Genomic DNA, 22,262 nt, shown 5'->3' with positions numbered 1-22,262 from the left:
TCTATGTATGCTCAAAGTAATAATTCCATCGAACGGTTGTGTTTTGTTCTAAAAGGAGAGGGACAGAACAATATTTGGGAAACAGGCTTACTTACAAGCTGCTTCCATTCTCCTGATAATGTCTAGCTATATGCTCGGGGAAGAGGCTGAACATTCATGGGGATTCTGGCTCACATTTGGTCCTCGGAGTCAATGAGTCCAATTACCTGCAGAGGTGGGGCGTGTGTGTGTGTGTGTGTGTGTATGGGTTGTGGGTGGGGGGATCACTTCCTGGAGTTCTCCAGACTAGAACACATTAGGGCGGGGCCCATCGGCCTTACAAACAGGACCGGTGTGGGCGGACAGGCTGGCTGCCGGAGTTCAGCAGTGACGCCTGGAGGTGCAGGCGAGGCTCCAGGGCTGCGCCCGGCCGGAGCCGCCCATCGGGACCGTCCCACTCGGCCCGCTCCCGGCAGGGACGCCGGCGGAGCCTGGCGCTGTCCCCACGCTTCGCTTAAAGCGCGCAAGTTTTGTGCTGGAGACCAGGGACTCGCACTCCACGCCTGCGAGGAAAGCTGACCTCCGTTTGGGACGTTTGGGGAGCCCGAGCTTGCACCTGGTGAGTTCTGCCTTCCGATACCTTTGTACTTAACCTGAACACGAAGGTGAAATCTTTAGGGGAAGTTAGCCAGAAAGGAAGGGCTTCATTTTTAAACCCGGACCGTTGCAGTGCAGCCATAGTCGGATATAAATTTAGAATTTCCTTCCTTTGTTACTTAGGCCCCCCCGAAGCTCCAGCCGTGCGTTACCGCTGCCCGGACTGCACCCGAGGGTCGTGAGGCTCCTACACTCGGCGTCTCCGTGAAAAAATGTCCCGAAGCCAGTTGCAATCCGTGGAATGAATGCGTGTGCTCCGTGGCGGGGGGATCCCTCTCCAGCCGGCCGCATCTGAACGCTGGCTACGGCCCCTCGGTGGGTGGAAATGCCCCTTGCTTTCTGGGGAAGTTTGCGCACGCTGGACGAGACGAGATTCCGCTCAGGATGTACTTTCTTTGTGCCGCCGGCGGGAGTGCGGCTGGGGTCCTGCGGCGGGCCGCGGGTTCGGGTCTCTGGCCCCGCCCCACCGGCCCGGGTCCCGGCCCGCGCCTCTCCACTCCCGCGGCTGGCCGGCTGGAGCGCGGGGGCCCGCGTGGCGCGGAGGCGGCGGCGGAGGCTCTCGCTGCCCGAGGCTGCAGCGTGCGCCCGGACCCCGGGTGGCGTGGCTGCGGACCAAGGGTGCCCGGCGCCTCCGTGGCAGGTCGGGGCGGCTGTGGCCGGTGCGGACCGGGGCTGTCCCGCGTCCCCCAGCGCGCCGAGGAGGGCGCATCCGCTCGCCCTGCGCCTTTGTTCTCCGGCCCGGCGGCGCGGGCGCTGGGCGGTGGCCGGGACTCCGCCGCCAGTGCCGCCCAGGGAGGCAAGGTAGACGCGGGGCTCCGATGCCCCGTGGTGGGGGCAGATTCCCGGGGCCGGCCGGGCGCTCCTGTCCCGGGGAGCTCGGGAGAAGCCGCGGTCCGGCCGCGGAGGGAGGGTGGGGGCTGGGCCTAGCCCACCGCCTGGCCTCGGGCCCAAGTCCCCAGCTTCCCGCCTCTCCCGGGCTGCTGGATGGAATTCGGGCGGCGCGAATGGGGAAACAGAGCTACTGGGTGGTTTTTTCTGGGACGGTGGGAACAGGGAAATGGGCAAAGGAAAGCTGGGAAACGAAGAGCTCTTCTTGGTGAGAAAGTCTGGGCCACTACTCACATTTTTCTTTGACAGTGTCATGCTGTTTTGCGTGCTGGTGTGACTAAGTGAATTGCTTGCTCAGCTACCGAGCGGATAGAAATAACTTTTGATTCAGCTTTGACTACTCTGTGAGTCTTTGCAACAGTGGAGGTTTTCATAAGTTATGGGTCATATTAAGAGACCAGCAATGCTGTCACTGCCGAGTGGCTGAAAGGAGCGTGGGGCTGATATGTAGGGTAACTCTAATGAAAGTACACCTTTTAGAATTGAATTTGTTCCTCTGTGCCTTTATTTTGGGAAAGCTAGCCTGGTCCCAGTTGTGGGGAAGGGAGAGGGAGGTGAGAAGCTGAGACTGACCCAGAAAAGGGCTGATTGAAAGTTGCTGCAAGAAGTACTGGTGCAGAAACCCTCCCTCCTTGACCGCTCAGAGGCTGGTGAGCAGCCGCTGCGGGTCTGATTTTCATGGAGGTTGAGAGATTGCAAATGTGAGACCTGGAGGCAGGAGCCCTGGGTGAGGGAATACTATCAAAAGAAACCTATGGTAGATTTAGGGGGTCCAGTTCTTTGCTTTTAAAACAAGATATGCTGTATACCTGAAGGGCTTCCACTATACACTTACAATGCTCAGTCTCCCCCACCCCCACCTCACTCCCACTCCAAGAGCGTCTACTGAGCTGTCACCAGCGTTGCGATGACTCAAATGCTGTAATGACCATGAGTCTCCCTAGGGCTCACCACGACAGACTAGACTGGGCTCTGTAATTTGAGGAAGTAAGAGATGGAGTAGGCAGTATAGATGCTTCCAATTGCTTTGCTTACAATGAAAACTCAGGAGATGGGTATGCATTTTCAAAATAAAGTCCCCCCCAAAAAAATGTCCATGCCCTATGGAGTAAAAAAAGAGCCATATATTTCATTGAAACATAAATAAAATTTCCCTTTTTATAAAAGGCACTCAAACTGAGATTTGTAGTAAAGGTAAACAACTTTCCCATTTCTCAAATATAGAACAGCTTGAATAAATAACTCATGGGTTTCAAAATGGGTCACTATTTAAAATGGGTCACTTTAGATAGAATCATTGAACTCCTTGACTTTCAAAATGTAGAGGGCTGAATTTTGTGAGGCCTAATTGCATTAGAATTTGCATTTTGGATCACAGATAAAAAGAAACAGGGAGAAAATCAGAAGGAAATGGCCTCTTCTCAAAGTACCAAGGTGGACGCAATTGGGGGAAATCTTATTTATGCTCAATTGAACAGATCTAGGCATATGATTTAAAGGAGCTCTGTCATTTGACATCAAATTTTTGCCAGCGAAGATGAAGCCAGAACAGTGTAAATCTAGAAGTACTCCTTATAATATGCTATAACTTATGCATTACATATTACTTTTTATATAGAAGGCATAAGACTTTTTATATTTACCCTTAAGAAACATAGCTAGTTGAGATGTGAACTTTGAATAAATTAAAATAACTTCTTACATTCACTGTTATGAATTCAAAGGCTCTCTTTGACTGATCACTAACTGTCTTCCACAGTGAAGTCATTAACACTAGAAACCAGCTTATTGCAAAAGAGAATACCCAGTCTGTAGACAACAAAACCCCAAAAGGTCAAGTTCAAGATTTTGTTACACAACCAAACTTCACTCAAGATTTCATAGGTTCTTCTCTTTTTCCACAAATCTGTCTACAACTGACCATGCTCTAAAAAAGCTAGCAGACAGGCTGATTTCTCTAAGGCTTCATTGGCAGGGCCATATTGACACATGCCACCTCTCATGTTTATTGAGTGGTAGTGCTTGGGCAAACCCTTGTGTTCTTTCCAGTCAGGAATAATGGAAGACCAACTGCTGTCAGTGTCAACAGTATTTGGGATGTATTAAGTAGCCCTTAGCAATTATTTTTTTTTTGTAATTTTTTTTGTTCATTATTTATTTATTTATTTGAGAGTGATAGAGAACGAGGCAGATAGAGATAGAGAGAATGGGTGCGCCAGGGCCTCCAGCCACTGCAAACGAAATCCAGACGCGTGCGCCCCCTTGTGCATCTGGCTAACGTGGGACCTGGAGAATCAACCCTCGAACCAGGGTCCTTAGGCTTCACAGGCAAGCGCTTAACCGCTAAGCCATCTCTCCAGCCCTATTTTTTTAAAAGTATGTTTGTGGAGCCGGGTGTGGTGGTGCATGCCTTTAATCCCAGCACTCGGGAGGCAAAGGTGGGAGGATCACCATGAATTTGAGGTCACCCTGAGACTACATAGTTAATTCCAGGTCAGCCTGGACCAGAGTGAGACTCTATCTCAAAAAACCAACAACAACAACACAAAAAGTTTGAGGGCTGGAGAGATGGTTTAGGGTTAAGGTGCTTGCCTGCAAAGCCTAAGAACTTACTTTCAAATCTCCAGGTTCCATGTAGCCAGATGCAGTGATGCAAACACACAATGTTGCACATGCGCCACAAGGGGGCGCATAGCTCTGGAGTTCATTTGCAGCGGCTGAAGGCCCCTGCTCACCCATTTTCTCTCTCTCACATACACACTAAATAAAATATGAAATATATGTTTCAATATTTTTATTTATTTACTTGAGATAGGGGGAGAAAGGGAGAGTGTGGGTCCACCAGGCTCTCTTGCCACTGCAGACTAACTCCAGACACATGTCCTGCTTTGTTCATCTGACTTTATGTGGATACTAGGGAATTGAACCTGGGTCAATGCGCTTTGCAAACAAATGTCTTTAACCTCTGAGCCATCTCTCCAGTCTGCAGTCAGTATTTGAATGAACTCATGTAATCAATATACTTTAAAAAATATTTTATTTACTTATCTGCAAGCAGAGAGAGAAAGAGAAAGGGAAGGAAGAGAGGGAGAGAATGAGCACGCTAGGCCTCCGGCCACTGCATATAAACTCCAGACACGTGTGCCACTTTGTGCATCTGGCTTTGCCTGGGTACTAGGGAACCAAATCCAGGCTGTCAGTCTTTACAAGTAAGCCCCGATAACCACTGAGCAATCCCTCCAGCCCCTAATCAATATATTTTTAAGAGAAAATACATTAACATTATGGTATTTGGAAAAGTAAATATCCCCTCTCTCTGAAATGTCAGCCACCCACTAAGTAACCTGTGATAAAGAGGCATAAATGTTTTCTTCAGAAGGGATGAGTGTTTATATAATAGCTGATATGGACCATCTTCTGTGAGTTATCTCATATGATCATCAGAAAATACTGGCACCTGATGTAGAAACAAGTCAAGTGCATGTGAATTAAATGGAAGAGGCAGAATATAAGTGTACTTTTTTTTTTTTTTTCCATTCTAAAAACTCTTGGCTTTTCTACTGTCCTTCCACGATCAGGTCCAATTCCAGGTTGCAGCAGAACCACTTCCTGATTCTTGGGCCGAGTATCTGCCTCGGAAACATCTCTGAAGTCCTCCCACATCCTGCCTGTGGCTCCCTTTACAGTATGTGCTAAATCATTGTGTGTTAAGTTCATGAAATACAGATTTCACTTACTTTCAGGGCTGTCTAGAATAGAGCGTGTGCTTCATAAGTCATTGTAGTACACCTTGCTCAGTGAATGGTTAGATTTTCTTTTGCTTTTTATCTTCTGTGTGGCAAAACCTCAGTCAAATGTTGCTTCTGGATACACTGTCCATAATGAACAGATGAGATAGCCATTGGACACTGTATTAACATCATTGTATTTCTTTTTTTTTTATTTCTTTTTATTTATTTATTTGAGAGCGACAGACACAGCGAGAAAGACAGATAGAGGGAGAGAGAGAGAATGGGCACGCCAGGGCTTCCAGCCTCTGCAAACGAACTCCAGACGCGTGCGCCCCCTTGTGCATCTGGCTAACGTGGGACCTGGGGAACTGAGCCTCGAACCGGGGTTCTTAGGCTTCACAGGCAAGTGCTTAACCGCTAAGCCATCTCTCCAGCCCCATCATTGTATTTCTTACCATGGTTTGGTCTGAGCTCTCACTTCTAATCTCCTCTTGCCATCTTTTCGGTTTACAGCAACTTACTTGATATCCCCCCCCCCCCCCCCCCCGCTCCCTCCCCAACTAGTTGCAGCATTTTCTCCGGGCTACATTCGAAACTTTCCATACTAATGTCTCTTGGAATGTCTTAACTCTCTGCTTCTGCCATGCTACCAGTAAAACAGCTGAAATCCTGTCACTCTCCTGAACTGTCTCTTCCCCTGTCCTCCCCAAGCCCATGTTTGCATTCCAGCCATTATTCTAGGTCCTGTTTGTTGGCCACTTCTTTCTTAAAACTGTCCCCAGTTCCCATCATTTCACAGGTGAACTCTTCCCACAACACTGTTGGTTTAGCAGATGTTTTGGTGTATCAGATTCATGCGTGAATTTTCCACGCTCTCCCCTCAACTGAATTCAACATTTCAAATATATCTTGATCATTTTTTTCTGGATCCTACGAAATTTCATAAATGTCTGAAAACTCCCCACTTGGATGACTGTTAATGTTCTAGTGACTGGGATAAAGCGGTCATTGTGTGTGAGAACCCGAGTGGGGTGGCAGAGGTGGGGTTGGGAAGGGTGGCATTTCTCAGTATGTTTCATAGCACATTAAAGGGGTGGGCAATCAGTTGTTGTTATGTGATTTTGTATTTTTGACTTGTGCACTGATTTTAAACCCTATAATGGGTAACTGGTTTACATCCACAAAGCATCTTTACTTTTTTTTTTTTTTTTAATTTGAGAGTGACAGACACAGGGAGAAAGACAGATAGAGGGGGAGAGAGAGAATGGGCGCGCCAGGGCCTCCAGCCACTGCAAACGAAATCCAGACACATGCGCCCCCTTGTGCATCTGGCTAACGTGGGACCTGGGGAACCGAGCCTCGAACCGGGGTCCTTAGGCTTCACTGGCAAGCGCTTAACCGCTAAGCCATCTCTCCAGCCCAGTATCTTTACTTTTTGCCTGCCATTTTATGAGCTGATTTTGAACCTATTTTCAGGGTTTGCCTGTACTTACTCATGATAAAACTTTTGAAATAGCTTTGTAAAATTAGTTAATTTGTACATTTGCGAGCAGAGAGAGATAGAAGGCAGACAGAGAGATAGAATGGGCATGTCAGGGTCTCCAGTCACTGCAAATGGACTTCAGATGCATGTGCCATTGTGTATCTGGCTTTATGTGGGTACTGGGGAATTGAACTCGGGTTGTCAGGTTTTGCAGGCAAATGCTTTAGCTGCTGAGCAATCTCTCCAGCCCCTTGAAACAGCTTCTTAATGAAATAATGATAGCACTTCTAGAGCCAGGGTATGATTCCTTAAGTGTATGAGTTCTCAGCATTCAGTTTACCCCATACTTACCAATCAAATTCTTGCTTCACGCATCCTCTTTGACCCTCTCTTTGCTATTTTCTCTCTTCCTCTTTCCTCTTCGCAACTTCTTCCCTCAACCCTCTTCTTCTGCTTTGGATCACTGTACTTAAGTCCCCCAATATTCTTTGAAGAAAAGATTCTGTGTACCTACAGGACAGACTTATGGGGTAACTTTTGCACATTGTCTACTGCTACTGGGATCAAGGGGGGGAAAAAAGAGAGAAAATTGAGTTCATGGAGAGTTAAGAAAAGGGTACTTAATAAAGAAAATGAGGGGAAAAAAGTCTAACAGAATGCAGGCAAAGATTCTAAAATTCACACAATAAGGCACCTTTCTTTGCCTTTCTGGCTGCTTCTCGTGGCCTCCTCCATCCTCCATGCTCCGTTATCCTCATGGGAACTGTGACCAGAGCTGTGGCAGGGAAGAGGGGCAGTGAACAGCTGGAGGACTGAGCTGTGGCTCTGAGCACCCAGGGGAGCTGGAATTACAGAGGTTAACAGATAACTTGGTATCTCAGTGCCTCAGTTTCTTCTGCAGAAACGAGATCATTTCTCCCTCCCAGGTTGTTAGGGTTAAAAATTACTAAAATTATTAAAAGCACTCACAGCAATGGCTGGTATGCAAAAACCATACCCATGTAGTAACTGTTGATAGAGTAGTAAATAATTTTTTTTTCTTAGTGAGGCCAGTAAAAATGATGGAGAATTATATTTAAAAGATCCAGGCAGCCCTGCCAACTGAACAATTTATGTTGTGAGAATGAATCTAGAGGGTCAAGTTTAGGAAAGCAAATGTTTGACCTGAGACCTCCTTTATATTTCTGTCCTTTCTCTTTCCAATTTCACATAATCAAGTTGGTTACTGGGAATTTTAGTGACAATATATAGTGTTACCTTATAACCACTCCCCCCTGCCACCAGTTTCCTTAGCAAAGAACTAGGACCCATTTCTTCATTTGATATTTTTGTCTTTACTAGCCTTCTAAGTAACAAACAGAAATATACCTCATGTTTAACTTATATCAGTGGGGATCCTACAACTGAATCATACACTAGGTTTTATACCCAAGAAATTCCCCTCTTTCCTAAATTAGAATTTAAAGTCTTTAGACTGATACTGAACAAGAACTAAACCTATAAATGTATTCTTTGTGAAAAGAGAACTCCAGATGGTTTCTAAAGTTTGCATATGTTTTGAATTTTTGAACTAGTTTTATGGCCAAAGTCACTGCCACAAAAAAACACCCGAAGACAACTGTTGGGTAACATTTTCCTTTTTCTTTTAATAGGATTTTATTAGAATTATTTAAACTTGAATTAAAGAGTAATATGACTAATAAAAGGATATCTGATGTGTCCTACTGAAATGTGAGTTTTAAAAAAAATATTTATTTTAGAGAGAGAGAGAGACAAAGAGAAAGAGAGAATGGGCACATCAGGGCCTCCAGCCACTGCAAACAAACTCCAGATGCATGCGTCCCTGTGCATCTGGTTTATGTGGGTCCTGGGGAATTGAACCAGGGTCCTTAGGCTTTGCAGGCAAATGCCTTCATCGCTCAGCCATTTCTCCAGCCCTGAAATGTGAGTTTTAAATTTAAATATCAGGTTGTTTCCTTCCTTGCGAGTAGACTAGACTGCAGTACTTGTGAACTGCTTATGTAGTTATAGGAAACTTTGTCTTTTTTTGTCTTGAGTTATTCTTGAACACAAACCGAAAATTATCTCTTGCATGGGACTTAAAGAAATCAAAGTTTAAATGCAAATGGCATAAAGAACTAAAATTTTAATTTATTAACTTTTTTTTTTTACTTATTGTGGAGTCTTGTTTATTCATAATAAGCCTTTATAAGGTTTTAAAAAATATATTATTTATTGTATGCAGAGAGAGACAGAGAAGCAGAAAGAGAATGGGCATGCCAGGGCCTGTAGCCACTGCAAAAACACTCCAGATACATGTGCCACTTTGTGCATCTGGCTTTATGTGAGCACTGGAGAATCAAACCTGGGTAGTTAGGCCTTGCAGGCAAGTGCTTCACCTGCTGACCCATCTCTCCAGCCTTATAATCATTTTTAAAAGGGGTCATTAGTCATGGGGATATTCTGTATATTAAATGGATTTCAAAGTGAAGACAACCATCAATTTAGTCCTTTTTAAAAAATTTTTTTTAAATTATTTATTTATTTGTAAGCACAGAGGGGTAGAAGAGAGACAGATAGAATGGGCATGCCAGTGCCTCTAGCCTCTGCAAATGAACTCCAGATGCAAGGCCACTTTATGTATCTGGCCTTATGTGGGTACTGGGGAATTCATCCCTGGTCATTAGGCTTTGCAGGCAAATGCCTTAACTGCTGAGCCATCTCTCCAGCCTCTCAGTCTTGTTTATTTATTTATTTGTTATTTTGAGGTAGGGTCTCACTCTAGCCCAGGCTGACCTAGAATTCACTATGTAGTCTCAACATGGCCTTGAACTCATGGTGAGTGTCCTGAGTGCTGGGATCAAAGGCAGATTGTCACCACACCTGCCCTTATCAGTCCTACTATTTTTTTTTTTTTCTTTCTGAGACCATTCTGAGGCAGCTTTTACTACAATATTTTTTTCAGAATAGAATAAACAAACTAGGATGGAATGGCTAAATTACTTAGTTTTCTTCTAATGTATTAATCTTTCCTTCTCATAATGCTAACTAAATAGAATTTCAGGATTTATCTTTTGTTTTGTTTTTGGCAACAACCGAAATAAGATAATCATTTTATAGCTGAGCATTTGGGCTGGTGTTTTCCAGATTAGCAGGTCACAGTCTATTAATGGCTCATGTGATCACTCTAGAAAGTTCAAGTATCCAGTGAAAGAAAGAAAATACAAGAACAGAGAAGGAGAGAGAGAAAGAGGGAGAGAGAGTAGAGAGAGAGAAAGGGGTCAGGGAGGACAAAGGAAGGAAAGAAGGGTGGGGGAGGGAACAGAAAGTAAGAGTTGCATGTCTATTAAATAACACAGACATAGAGTTTCCCCAAAGATTGCATGTTGTTACTATACTAAAACAGTGCCCTGAAATGGTTCTCAAGGAACATGGACAAAACCAAAAAAAAGTATACAGTTTTAAAAATCAAAATGCACCAGTTTTGCCTAGTTGTTGTTACTTAATCCTGGTTGTTGAGTGTCAGCTTTTCTTCCTGGAAGGTGTCTTTGCTGACCACAGCCCAGTCCCCTCACAGGGCTGGATTCCTGTATAGCCTCTCTTGTAGCGCCCACTGCAGCTCCTAACTGTTTGGTCAGCATCTGTCTCTATTTAGAGCTTCAGGATGCAATTCGTTTTTGCTGCTTACTCTTACCACCCATTACTAACCACATCTTCAGTTTTTGCTGAACTAGACCTTTAAAACACTTTTTTCTTTTTTTGTCATCTCCCTCTCCTTTCTCTCCTTCCCCTGAGTTTGGTTTTTATATTTCTGCTCATCTCTCCCCCTGGAGAGCTTACCTATATTTATAAAATCAGCCATTGTCAATATCTGCATGCCCACCTACTCTTCAGTCCTGCCTAGATTCAGTCTTGCATAGTCTGTTAGATGTCCGTGCCCTATTGTTTCTCCACCATCTCAAGTTCAACCTATACCTAAGAGCAGATGTCACCCTGCCTTACTTCTGATTCAGCAAACCAGTTTCCTCTCTTATCAGTAATACTTAAACTCATCTCTCTCCTTTTAACTGAGAGAGTCTTCTTGATCTCTTCTGTTTGTCCTCTCAAGCTTGGTTCCCAGTGCAATGGCATTAAGTTCTGGTTATTATGGTGAAACCTCACCTGGCTGGCCCTTCTCAAATGAGCTGGTTCCCTTCTCACTGTTTCTTCATGTCGCATGGCAAGGGAGTCCTCCTCATCAAAGGCCAAACAGAGAAAACTGTTTGATCTTGGCCTCTGAGCTTCCAAAACTGGGAGCCAACTAAACCTCATCTTCAGACACTTTGGTAGGAGAACAAAAACCAAAAAGAGCTGGAGGGATGGCTTAGCAGTTAAGGTTCTTGCCTGCAATGTTAAAGGACCTGTGTAAGCCAGATGGCACAAGGTGGTGCATGCATTTGGAGTTTGCTTGCAGTGGCTGGAGGCCCTGGTACACCCATTATCTCTGTCTCTCCCTCCCCTTTCTCTCAAATAAGGAAATAAATAATATAAAAAAAAAACACAGACAAATTCACATTCCTTCCCATCACTGTACTGAATTATTCTGTCCCTAATGCATCCTGTTAAACTGATGTCCCACTCTTAAAGTCTCTTGCAGTGCTGCTGACAATTTAAGTAATCCCATGTGCTCAAACTTAATAATGATTGAATAAGATGTCATCTAAGACTACTTGCTCTCTGTCCCCACTTAGATGCCTCTGCTTGATTTTTCAAAGTTCGCCATAAACAAGTCACCCACTTCCTGCTTTCAAACACATGCTTGTTTCTCAAATATCTGTTACATGCAGTTCTTTTCTCCACTAACAAAAAGAATTTCTTCTCCTCCTGCATCCACCAAAGTGATGGACATCTTCAAGCCCTCTTGAAATTCCTAAATAATCCTCACCTTCTCACTGCTCTGCAGACTCTTCTGTTGTGCCTGGAGTTGGCATCTTTTGAAGGAATGTTGACGCAGTGCACCTTACTGGGGTTGTCTGTGGGAACAGTCTTTTTATGTCGGAATGATGAGTCTTAACTCCGAGCACACTATAAACGCTTTGAGATTGAGGACCATAGAGCACCACACCCTGTTCATCCTCCACGCCTGGTTCACACAGTAACTAGTCACATCCATATAAGATTAATTGGAACAGTGGAGGCTAAAGTTGTTTGACTTGAATTTAAACTGCAGAGCTTACCATTGGGAGTAAAACTTCAAAGTTTCCAACAGGTTTTGCATAATATTTCAGGATCATAAAAGTACACTCAACAAGGAAATGTGCAGTAAGTGAGATATTAAAAAGTAGGGGGTAGGGCTGGAGAGCTGGCTTAGTGGTTAAGGCACTTGTCTGCAAAGCCTGAGGACCAAGGTTCGATCCCCAGTCCCCATGTAAGCCAGATGGACAAGGTGGCACATGTAAGCCAGATGGACAAGGTGGCACATGGGTCTGGAGTTTGTTTGCAGTGGCTGGAGGCCCTGGTGCACACAATCTCTCTTTCTGCCTGTCTGTCAAATAAATAAAAATAAAAAAACAACTGGGGTTATTATAGAGAAACTTGTAGGTTTTAGACATACTAACTGCAGTTTTTCTAGAGAAGTTTAAAAAGATCTCTTGCCTGAAGAAATATTCTTTTGAGTAAATGAGGGGCAAAGTTCCTAGACTATAAAGAATTTAAGGTGGGATCTGTCACCTTCTTATCTGATGGTTCTACTTCTGTTTTCTGTTCTTCATTTTTTCCAGTTACTTTTTTATTTTTCTTTTTTGAGGTAGGGTTTTGCTCTATCCCAGGCTGACCTGGAATTCACTATATAGTCTCAGGATAGCCTTGAACTCATGGAGATCCGCCTGCCTCTGTCTCCTGAGTGCTGGGATTAAAGGCATGTGCCACCACATCCGGCTCCAGTTATTAGGAAAGACAGTACTAAGGGTAACAGTTCCTTCTTTCCATTCAGATGAGATCAAACGCAAGGTGTATTTCAAATACGTACTTCTAAGCTGTGTTTCCTTTGTTCTCTGTGGCACTTGATTTCATGTTTTCACCTGTCATTTTTAGTTCCCTTCAGTATCATAATGATACTGCCAGAGCTATCTGATGAAATCACCAAATCCAGTGAAATGTGTTTCCCAAGGTGACACAGTAAGTGTGTCCTCCGAATGAGTGGCCCTTGAGTTTCCGGTCTGCTGAAGGGTCACTGAGCCATGCTGCAGACACACAAAGGAACCTGCCGTCCCAGCACTGCTGTGAGTGGTGGCTGAATTTCATGTCTGTTACACCCCCCCCCCCCCAGTAATGCCCACATTTTCTTCTACTACTTCATGGGTGTCTCTCCAGCCACCTCCCCTGCACTCTGGAACTAGAGAGTGTGTTTGGAAGCACCTTTGGATCCTGTAAGATGCCAAAAGGGGCGTGTGAGGACCACCTGCGCGTGCGCGCTCCCCACAGCAGGGAGGCGCTGAGAGCAGCATTTTCACGGTGCTCATGGGTTTAGATAGAGGCCGGCTCAGAGATCCTGGTACCCTGCGAGGAATTTGGTGGCTTTTTTGGCATTAGAATGAAACTGGAAGATAGAGATGAGAGGTTTACCTTTCCTAACTTTTCCTCTCCTCACACCAACACTCTCAGAGTATCTGTAAAGACTGGCTCAAGTACGCACCTTGCCGCTGAGTGGGAGAAGCCTCATTTTGGAACTTCGCGCAATGGACTTACTAAGTGATGTGGGTTGCTGGCTGTGGAACAAGCTATTTGTCATTTTTTTCAGAAAACATTTTGACTCTTTGTTGATGACCACTTGGAACAGCTGACAAATGTAGGCAAGTAAGGTAACTACCTAGCTGGCGTGGGGGGGTCAAATGTTCTCATGGGCCACTTGCTAGCTTCCAGTCACTATCCTAGCAACAGTACCAGCCCCACACGGCTCTACTGAGTCGGACCTGATTCACGGGAGGGTTCTTGTTGAGTCAGGCACGCGCTTGAATGCTTGGAGGAGGGGCTCCACGGCTTGCTGGAGTCAGCTCTGGCTTGGAAAGTGGTGCAAGTGGACAAAACAAGCTGGCATTGGAGCTTAGTAAGTGCGCCTGTTCAAATGTGGAAAGCTGCTCTTGCCTGGCCTCTCGTAGATTCCGAAGGGTACCGTATTCATTCTTTTTCTTGTGATAAAATGCCTCACAAAAGTAACTTAAGGGGGATGGAGAGTTTGCTCAGTGGTTAATGCGCTTGCCTACAAATCCCAATAACCTAGGCTCAGCTCCCCAGCACCCACATAAAGCCAGATGCACAAAGTGGTGCATGCATCTGGAGTTCGTTTGCAGTCGCTGGAGGCCCCGGTGTGCCTATTCTCTCTGCCTCTCTCTGTCTGTCTCACTCTTACTGGAAATAAATAAATGAGGGCTGGAAAGATGGCTTAGTGGTTAAGACGCTTGCCTGTGAAGACTAAGGACTCAGGTTCCATTCTCCAGGAACCATGTAAGCCAGATGCACATGGTGGTGCATGCGTCTGGAGTTTGTTTGCAGTGGCTAGAGGTCCTGGCTCGCCCATTCTCACACACACTCTCTCTCTTTGTCTCTCTCCTTCTCTCTGTCTCCAATAAATAAATAAATAAAAATAAATCAGAAAAAATTAAGTAATAATTGTTTTTAAGAAGCAGCTTAAGGAAGGAAGTGTTTATTTTGGTTTAAGGGTACAATCCATCATGGGGGAACCATGACTGCAGGAACGTGAGGGGCAGCTGGGGACTTTGTCTTAGGCAGTAGGGAATGACTTTTGCTGGCGCTCAGCTTGCTTACATCTTCCCTTCAGTCTGGGAGCCCAGCCCATGGAATGGTGTTGCCCACATTTAGGGTGGGTTTTCCCCCTAGGCACTCCCTCACAGACAAGCCTAAAGGTTTGTGTAGTTGCCTGTAGATCCTAGATCTAGATCTAGTTGAAAATCCTCGTTAACCATCAGTTTCCAACCTCCGTTCCCTTCCTAGGGTCTGTTGGAGTAGAAACAACAGATTTGTTTCAACTTAGCTTTTCCTAGAATTACTCATGTTGATACTGTCTTCAGCAGTGCCGTCAAGAGTTCTGCTGGCCTCATTTTACATTTCCAGGCCTTTCCAGACACGTTGTGGAGGAGGCAGGCGAAGGCCCTTGCCTTTGGCCTTCGCAGGCAGCCCTCCATGAGTGAGCACCGTGCAGACAGAGGAAGTACCGAATGAAACTTGTTTTCTAAGTTTAGGCAGAAACCAGCCCAGAAGTTGGGTTTCCTGTTGTTCTCATCAACTCTGGACACCCAATCCAGGCATGGTGAGCCTGTCTGGGGACCCTTGCTTGCTCTGGGGAATAGGAAATACAGCCCAGTATGAAAGCCCAGTCTGGAAGGTGGTGTTGCACCCAGCTGGAGTTAGCCTCCTCCTGAGGCCCTCAGTATGTGCAGTGGGTTTTAATTCAAGATCATGGGCTAAAGGCACTTGATAACAGGTCTCTTGGCACAAAGTAGGAGCTTTGTTTTGGGCTTGTGATGTCAGTTTGCAATGACTCTGTATTTACTGCTTTTCCCTCTCAAACTTGGCCAAAGCCTGGGAGACAAAAGCGCCACCCTTGAGTGGAGATACCCACCTTTCTAGGCAGTGAAGCGTTAAGCATCAAGGATGAGATCGTTGAGGAAGGGGGACACTGTCCCTTATTGATGGGAGAAAAGAAGGAGGATATGAAGTATGCAGCCATGGCATGGACCTCGTCTGAGGTGATACCTGGCTGGTCCTGACACCCAGTTCTTCCTGAATATCCAGGTAGCCCTGCCTTTGGCATGGCTCTTGGCTTGAGCATTGGATAAGTGTCTAGTAAGTATCAGACATTAGCTGGAGTAGGTCATGTACACAATGCCTAAATGTTTCAGTCCAGAGCATACAAAGGAGCTATAGTAATATTACGAGGAACATCTTCAGAGGAGTAGCTGAGCCCCAACTCAAGCTTCCCACTAAAGGATATCTGTAGTGAGGGGAACTTGAAATGAGTAAATTTCATGCTAGCAAGGAAGTGGGACATGTTGGGTTACAGTACCACTGGTACGCAAAGGGTATGGCCCTTAAAGCAGCCGGATATCTGTGCTTTCAGACACTGATTTGCTGTTGTCAGATGGTGTGATGGGATAGCTGGAGCGGTGTGGAGGCAGAAGGGTCCTGGGTGCTGTGCTTAGTCATAACCTAGACTCTCTTATCACAAGCTGGGAGACAGGCCTGAAGGGGTTGAAGAGCTCAGTTGGTCTCATGGTTACACTTAGGCTTTGGAAAGCTCATGGGGTGGCTGGCCAGGACGTCCTTGACTCTGCATACTAGTCTGGGTGAGAAGTAAAGAGAGACTTTGAAGAAGTGACTTACAGGATTAAGCAATTGGGTGTAGAGGGGGAGGCCCAGGTGAACTTTCAGATTTCTGGCATAGATGAGTGACATGCTTCTGGGCCCAGACACAGAGAAGATGTCAATGCGGTGTTAAAGAAGAATGTGTCAGAGCAGCATTTGAGGAGTGTGTGTGCCAAATAATTATCGGTCTTCCTTCTCCTACCATATACCTATGTTATCTTCTCATTTATTCTGAATAAAAACTGAGTTTAGGGCTGGAGGGATGGCATAGTGGTGAAGGCGTTTGCCTGCAAAGCCAAAGGACCCAGGTTCAATTCCCTAGGACCCATGTTAGCCAGATGCACAAGGTGCACGTGAGTTCCTTTGCAGTGGCTGGAGGCCCTGGTATGCCCATTCTCTCTCTCTCTCTCTCTCTCTTTCTCTGTCAAATAAATTTTAAAAAATATTTTAAAAAACTGAATTTAGGGTTGGAGAGATAGCTCAGTGGTTAAGGCACTTGCCTGAAAGTCTAACACCCTGAGCTCGATTCCCCACTACCCACGTAAAGTGGTGCAGGCAGCTTGAGTCCATTTGCAGTGGCTAGAGGCCCTGGCATGCCCACTCTTTCTGTTTGTCTCTTCTGTCTTTCTCTGCTTGCAAATAAATAAACAGAATCAAAAATTACGGAGTTTATTGGTCCTTCCCAATTCCTTGGAGTGTAGGGTCAGATGCATAGTGCACTGTATAGTACAAAAAACAGTAGTAGGTGACTATGCCCTTACTGATGTTCATACTCTCTCATTGCAAAGACAGACTTTAAGGACATATCCTATGCTTCTCAGTTTAGAACATGTTAAGTGTGAGGCACCTGTTGTTTCCCAGTGAAAATAAATATATGCCAGGAAGATGCCTGGACAGACTTAGGTAGGCTTCACAGAGTGATTTTGGTTAGAGAGAGTTCAGACGATACTGTTGAAACGCAAATGTTGACTTCTGGACTGTGATCTCTGATTTTTGTTGTTGTTATTGTTGCTGTTTTTTTTTTTTTACTTAATTATTTATTTATTTGAGAGCGACAGACACAGAGAGAAAGACAGGTAGAGGGAGAGAGAGAGAATGGGTGCGCCAGGGCTTCCAGCCTCTGCAAACGAACTCCAGATGCGTGCATCTGGCTAATGTGGGACCTGGGGAACCGAGCCTCAAACCGGGGTCCTTAGGCTTCACAGGCAAGCGCTTAACCGCTAAGCCATCTCTCCAGCCCTTGTTGTTGTTTTTTGAGGTGGGGGTCTCACTCTAGCTCAGGCTGGCCTAAATTCACTATGGAGTCTTAGGGTGACCTCAGTCTCAAGGTGATCCTCTTACCTCTGCCTCCTGAGTGCTGGTATTAAAGGTGTGCACTGGGCTGGAGCGATGGCTTAGCGGTTAAGCGCTTGCCTGTGAAGCCTAAGGACCCCGGTTCGAGGCTCGGTTCCCCAGGTCCCACGTTAGCCAGATGCACAAGGGGGCGCACGTGTCTGGAGTTCATTTGCAGAGGCTGGAAGCCCTGGCGCGCCCATTCTCTCTCTCTCCTTCTATCTGTCTTTCTCTCTGTGTCGCTCTCAAATAAATAAATAAATAAATTTAAAGGTGTGCACCACCACGCCTGGCTGTGATCTCTGATTTTTTTTTAACAGAAGAAATCTTGTAGGGTTGCTGTGTTACTAAAATTTCTCTCATCTAATGTTTTGTCTTTTTTTTTTTTTTGGTTTTTCGAGGCAGGGTCTCACTCTAGCCCAGGCTGACCTGGAATTCACTATGGAGTCTCAGGGTGGCCTCAAACTCATGGCGATCCTCCTACCTCTGCCTCCTGAGTGCTGGGATTGAAGGCGTGCGCCACCACGCCTGGCCTTAATGCTTTGTCTTGATCTACATAGCTACGTCTACACTGACTCTATATAGGCCAATACACTTGTGGACATATCTATTTGTGGCTAGTACACAAACTGACGCTATTTTGGGGTGGATTTTTATTGTACAAGTGAGGGAAGACAAGGATGTCTATATTATGAATGGGAAGACAGAATCGAGTAGTATTTTTCCTTGATCTGTATCTCTCTTAAAGAAATAAGTTAACAGCTGTATTTTCCTATTAAGTGCTAGTGCTTTACACACTTTGTGGAGTCAGGTTACCTTGGTTTTAAGGAATTAGGAGTTTGGTGTTTGTTTGGTGTGGTCACTCAGTAACCCATTTACGTGTTCTTCTTTTGGTAGATCACAGTTCACAGCCACAGAAAGCTACACGGAGTAGCTGCATAAGGCCACCAAAAGGCTTACCAAAGAATGCCCGCGTGGAAGGATTTTGAAGTGCCCGTGCCTGCACTTTATAGTGTGTACCATTCTTTTTCAAAAATGATGTTGGAAGAAAACTAGTATATGAAATAAGATCTTTTCCCATTTTTAATGGCCAACATGTATTAAATTAGAAACATCTATTCTACAGAATCCAAAATTCTATGGTTTCAAAGCAGCAAGTGCCCACTGGAAACAGACCTGAGTGGACATGAGAATGTTTGTTAATGGCAGACGAGTCAAAAAATGGCAGTTTTTACAGTTATTCACCACTTGTTTCATTCTAAGCTTCATGGTTTTTTGGGGACCAATCGATAATTCCATTGTGAGCCATATGAAATCCTACTCTTACAGATACCTCATAAATAGCTATGACTTTGTGAATGATACCCTGTCTCTCAAGCACAGCTTGGAGCAGCCTCGGTACCCATACTTAATTAACCACAAGGAGAAGTGTCAAGCTCAAGATGTCCTCCTCCTGCTCTTCATCAAAACTGCTCCTGAGAACTATGACCGACGCTCTGCAATCAGAAAGACGTGGGGCAGTGAGAAGTATGTTCGCTCCCAACTTCACGCCAACATCAAAACCCTGTTTGCCTTGGGAACTCCTGGTTCACTAAGGAGAGAAGAACTGCAAAGGAAACTGGTCTGGGAAGATCAAGTGTACCATGACATAATTCAGCAAGACTTTGTTGATTCTTTCTACAACCTTACTCTAAAATTGCTCCTCCAGTTCAGTTGGACAAATACCTTTTGTCCACATGCCAAATTCCTGATGACTGCTGATGATGACATATTTATTCATATGCCAAATCTTATTGAGTACCTTCAAGGTTTAGAACAGATTGGTGTTCGAGACTTCTGGATTGGCCGCGTGCATCGCGGTGCTCCTCCCGTTAGGGATAAAAGCAGCAAGTACTACGTCCCCCATGAAATGTACCAGTGGCCAGCTTACCCTGACTATACTGCTGGTGCTGCCTACGTTGTTTCCAGTGACGTAGCTGCCAAAGTCCATGAGGCGTCCCAGACCCTGAATTCTAGTCTCTACATAGATGACGTGTTCATGGGCCTCTGTGCCAATAAAATGGGGATAGTGCCACAGTACCATGTGTTTTTTTCTGGGGAAGGTAAGGCTCCTTACCATCCCTGCATCTACGAAAAAATGATGACATCTCATGGACATGTACAGGATCTTCAGGACCTATGGAAGGAAGCTACAGATCCTCGAGTGAAAAATGCTTCAAAAGGGTTTTTTGGGCAAATATACTGCCGGTTGGTTAAGATAGTACACCTTTGTGGATTGACGCATAGGGACACGTATCCCTGCAGGGCTGCATTTGTGTAATAGTACTTGAGTGCTGTGTCTTCACTGTCACTGAGCCAAACTGGGACAAAAACCCTTAAAATGTTTGTCTGAACTCTAAGTAACTGAATAGAACGACAGGTTTTGGAAGCTGTCAGAACAGTTCTTGATTACAGGAGCTATTCAATGTAACATATCTAATGAACTCATGGCCTAAATTCATTTCAAGGAACCCATATTTTAAAAGGTTTTTGTTATGAAGCCCAGTATGGTGTGGCGCACCTCTTTAATCCCAGCATCTGGGAGGCAAAGGTATTAGGATTGCTGTGAGTTCAAGGTCACCTTGAGACTACATAGTGAATTCCTGGTCAGCCTGGGCTAGAGTGAGACCCTACCTCAAAACAAACAAAACAAAACAAAATTACCTTATGAGCAAAAACAAAACTAAGTTGCCAGTTACTGCCTCATGTATATTTGAGGTGTTGAGAAGCAGAATGAGGGCTTTTGGAAAATACCCAGCCAATATGTAGCATTTCTAAGAAATTATCTGTAGAACATTTGATTTGTGTTAAAGAACTCTGGTAGATGTAGGTGGTGGAGAGAAACAGTATATCTGGTGAGAGAGAAGAAAATGTCTACAGTTTCATTCTAAATAGTTAAAATCACTTATTGGTGGCATTCATGTAGCTATTTACCCAGATTGTATTAGCATCATTTAAAATATCTTTTATATCTTTCTCAAAGTTTAATGAAAAAATTTGGAAAACACATTAGCTCTCCCCTAACTTTAATGTGCGCTTTCATCCTTAATACTAGAAACAAACAAACAAAACAAACAAACAAACAAACAAAAAAAAACCAGAGATACAAAACATGGGTAGTTTGTTACCCCACAGCCTTTCACTAGAGAGAAATCATTGTCAATTCCAATAAGCTGATTATTATTTAATGAATTTTTCCACTTGTTTTTCAATATTGATCTGTATTTAAGATAGTTGCTGGAATACTGTTTGCATAATGGAGGAGACTTCAAAGGGAAAGATAGAGTTGGGCGTGTAGCTCAGTGGTACAACTATTGGTTAGTGAGCTGTGGGTTCCGTCCTCAGCACCATAAAGTAAATAAGTAGGTAAATAAAATGACATTCAAAGTCTTTTTTCCCAGTGACTTGTAAAATATAATTTTGGTGTCTAAATGATTATACACTATGACAGTTAACCCACCACTAACAAAACCTCATACACCACAGTACTTTAAGTGCAGCGTTTCAGTTGAGAGTTTTAAATCAATGCTATAGTATGTAAAGCAACCTACAGCCAATGGGATCAAGAGCGTTTGGAGCATTGCATCATCCGTATGGTCAGGGCTTTGGCTGGAGTCTAATAAATGAAGTTAATTTATTTTACAAATCAGGATAAAATGGGGCCATGATGCTAATAATTCCCCCCCCCCCACAGAAGAGATTAAGTGATATTGCTAGAGAGATTATATGACTTAAAAAATAGTTGAGCTGGTTATAAGACCTTTAGTAGAGTACATACAGACATCTCATTTAATATGAAGTCAGAAACATGCAGAACAACTAGAATATCTCAGAATATCAACTGGACGATGATATTTGTAATTTTTAACAGGTATATTTTTAATGTTTACAGAAATCTTTTGTTAATTTTTCTATTTTGAAATTTCAGGCTTGTTTACATTGCTTAGGTTAGTTCTTTTTAACTAATGTCAAGGCCTTGGTGTCAAATATTCTAAGAATAATTACTTTTAGAGTAGATGTAGGATTTCAGACCATTACAGTTCAAATTTTCTGACCAATTTAAAGCTGTAGAGAATAAAAGCACATTTGGACAAAAGTTTATAATTAATTTTTATCAGTTGATTCTTTAATAACTGTTTGCCTTTGGACTATACATACTCTAGGTATCTATACTTGGAACTGTTAAAATTTGCTATTGATTGAAAACAATGGTTATCTGTCTGGTCATTGAAGTAATCTTGTTTACAGCAACACTTTTATGAAACAGTTATTTATTTGTTGATAGAGCTCTCGAACTGTGGTCATCATTTTTATTTTTACTTTGAATAGAATGCAACACGTTTGAATTGAGAGGAAGTATGAAGGCAATTCCTGTTTTTAGAAGGAAGTTGCTAGATGAATCCTTTATCAGACTTAAAGGACTGAGAAGAGTATTTGTAAATAGAACTGTTCTAACCTTTTAAAAAGGATGGAAAAACTTTGGGTACTCCATGCAAGGTTTAAAAAAAAAAAATCAAAAGGGAAAATAAACTATTGGCCTGGATGATCACTTGAATAAAAGATGGTTGTACGCAGTATTATTGCTAAAAATCTTTTTACCTCTTGGTTAGTTTGCATCTTTTTCCCAATTATTAATTTTATATCAAAAGGTTAAATATTTATATTATTTGAATTTTACCCTTGTATATGAAAATAATTAGTGGGTGTAAAAAAAACTGTTGATTTCCAATAAACAACTTAAACTTGCTGGTGGATATATATTTAGACTCCTGTGTGGACACTCTTTTATAATA

At 43.9% G+C, this 22,262-nt stretch overlaps 1 protein-coding gene across 5 annotated transcripts; it reads left to right on the top strand.

Annotated features, from left to right (window-relative positions):
- The first annotated feature begins 410 nt into the window (after positions 1–410).
- Positions 411–22,007, top strand: B3gnt5 (UDP-GlcNAc:betaGal beta-1,3-N-acetylglucosaminyltransferase 5). 5 transcript variants are annotated; one of them, XM_045150312.1, is made up of 4 exons: positions 411–598; positions 760–951; positions 5,103–5,209; positions 18,328–22,007. In XM_045150312.1, the coding sequence occupies exon 4, from the start codon at positions 18,617–18,619 to the stop codon at positions 19,748–19,750; it is 1,134 nt and encodes a 377-aa protein (XP_045006247.1). In that variant the 5' UTR covers positions 411–598; positions 760–951; positions 5,103–5,209; positions 18,328–18,616; the 3' UTR covers positions 19,751–22,007. The 5 variants fall into 5 exon arrangements, with proteins under 5 accessions (XP_045006247.1, XP_045006245.1, XP_045006246.1 ...); XM_045150310.1 differs by lacking the exon at positions 5,103–5,209; XM_045150313.1 differs by lacking the exons at positions 411–598; positions 760–951 and adding an exon at positions 1,423–1,437.
- The last annotated feature ends 255 nt before the right edge of the window (positions 22,008–22,262 follow it).

The sequence above is a fragment of the Jaculus jaculus genome, chromosome 5 (assembly GCF_020740685.1).
Source record: "Jaculus jaculus isolate mJacJac1 chromosome 5, mJacJac1.mat.Y.cur, whole genome shotgun sequence".
In the NCBI taxonomy this organism is placed as follows: domain Eukaryota; kingdom Metazoa; phylum Chordata; class Mammalia; order Rodentia; family Dipodidae; genus Jaculus; species Jaculus jaculus.
Note: the sequence above shows the minus strand (reverse complement) of the source record. Positions and strands in the feature narration are given on the sequence as shown.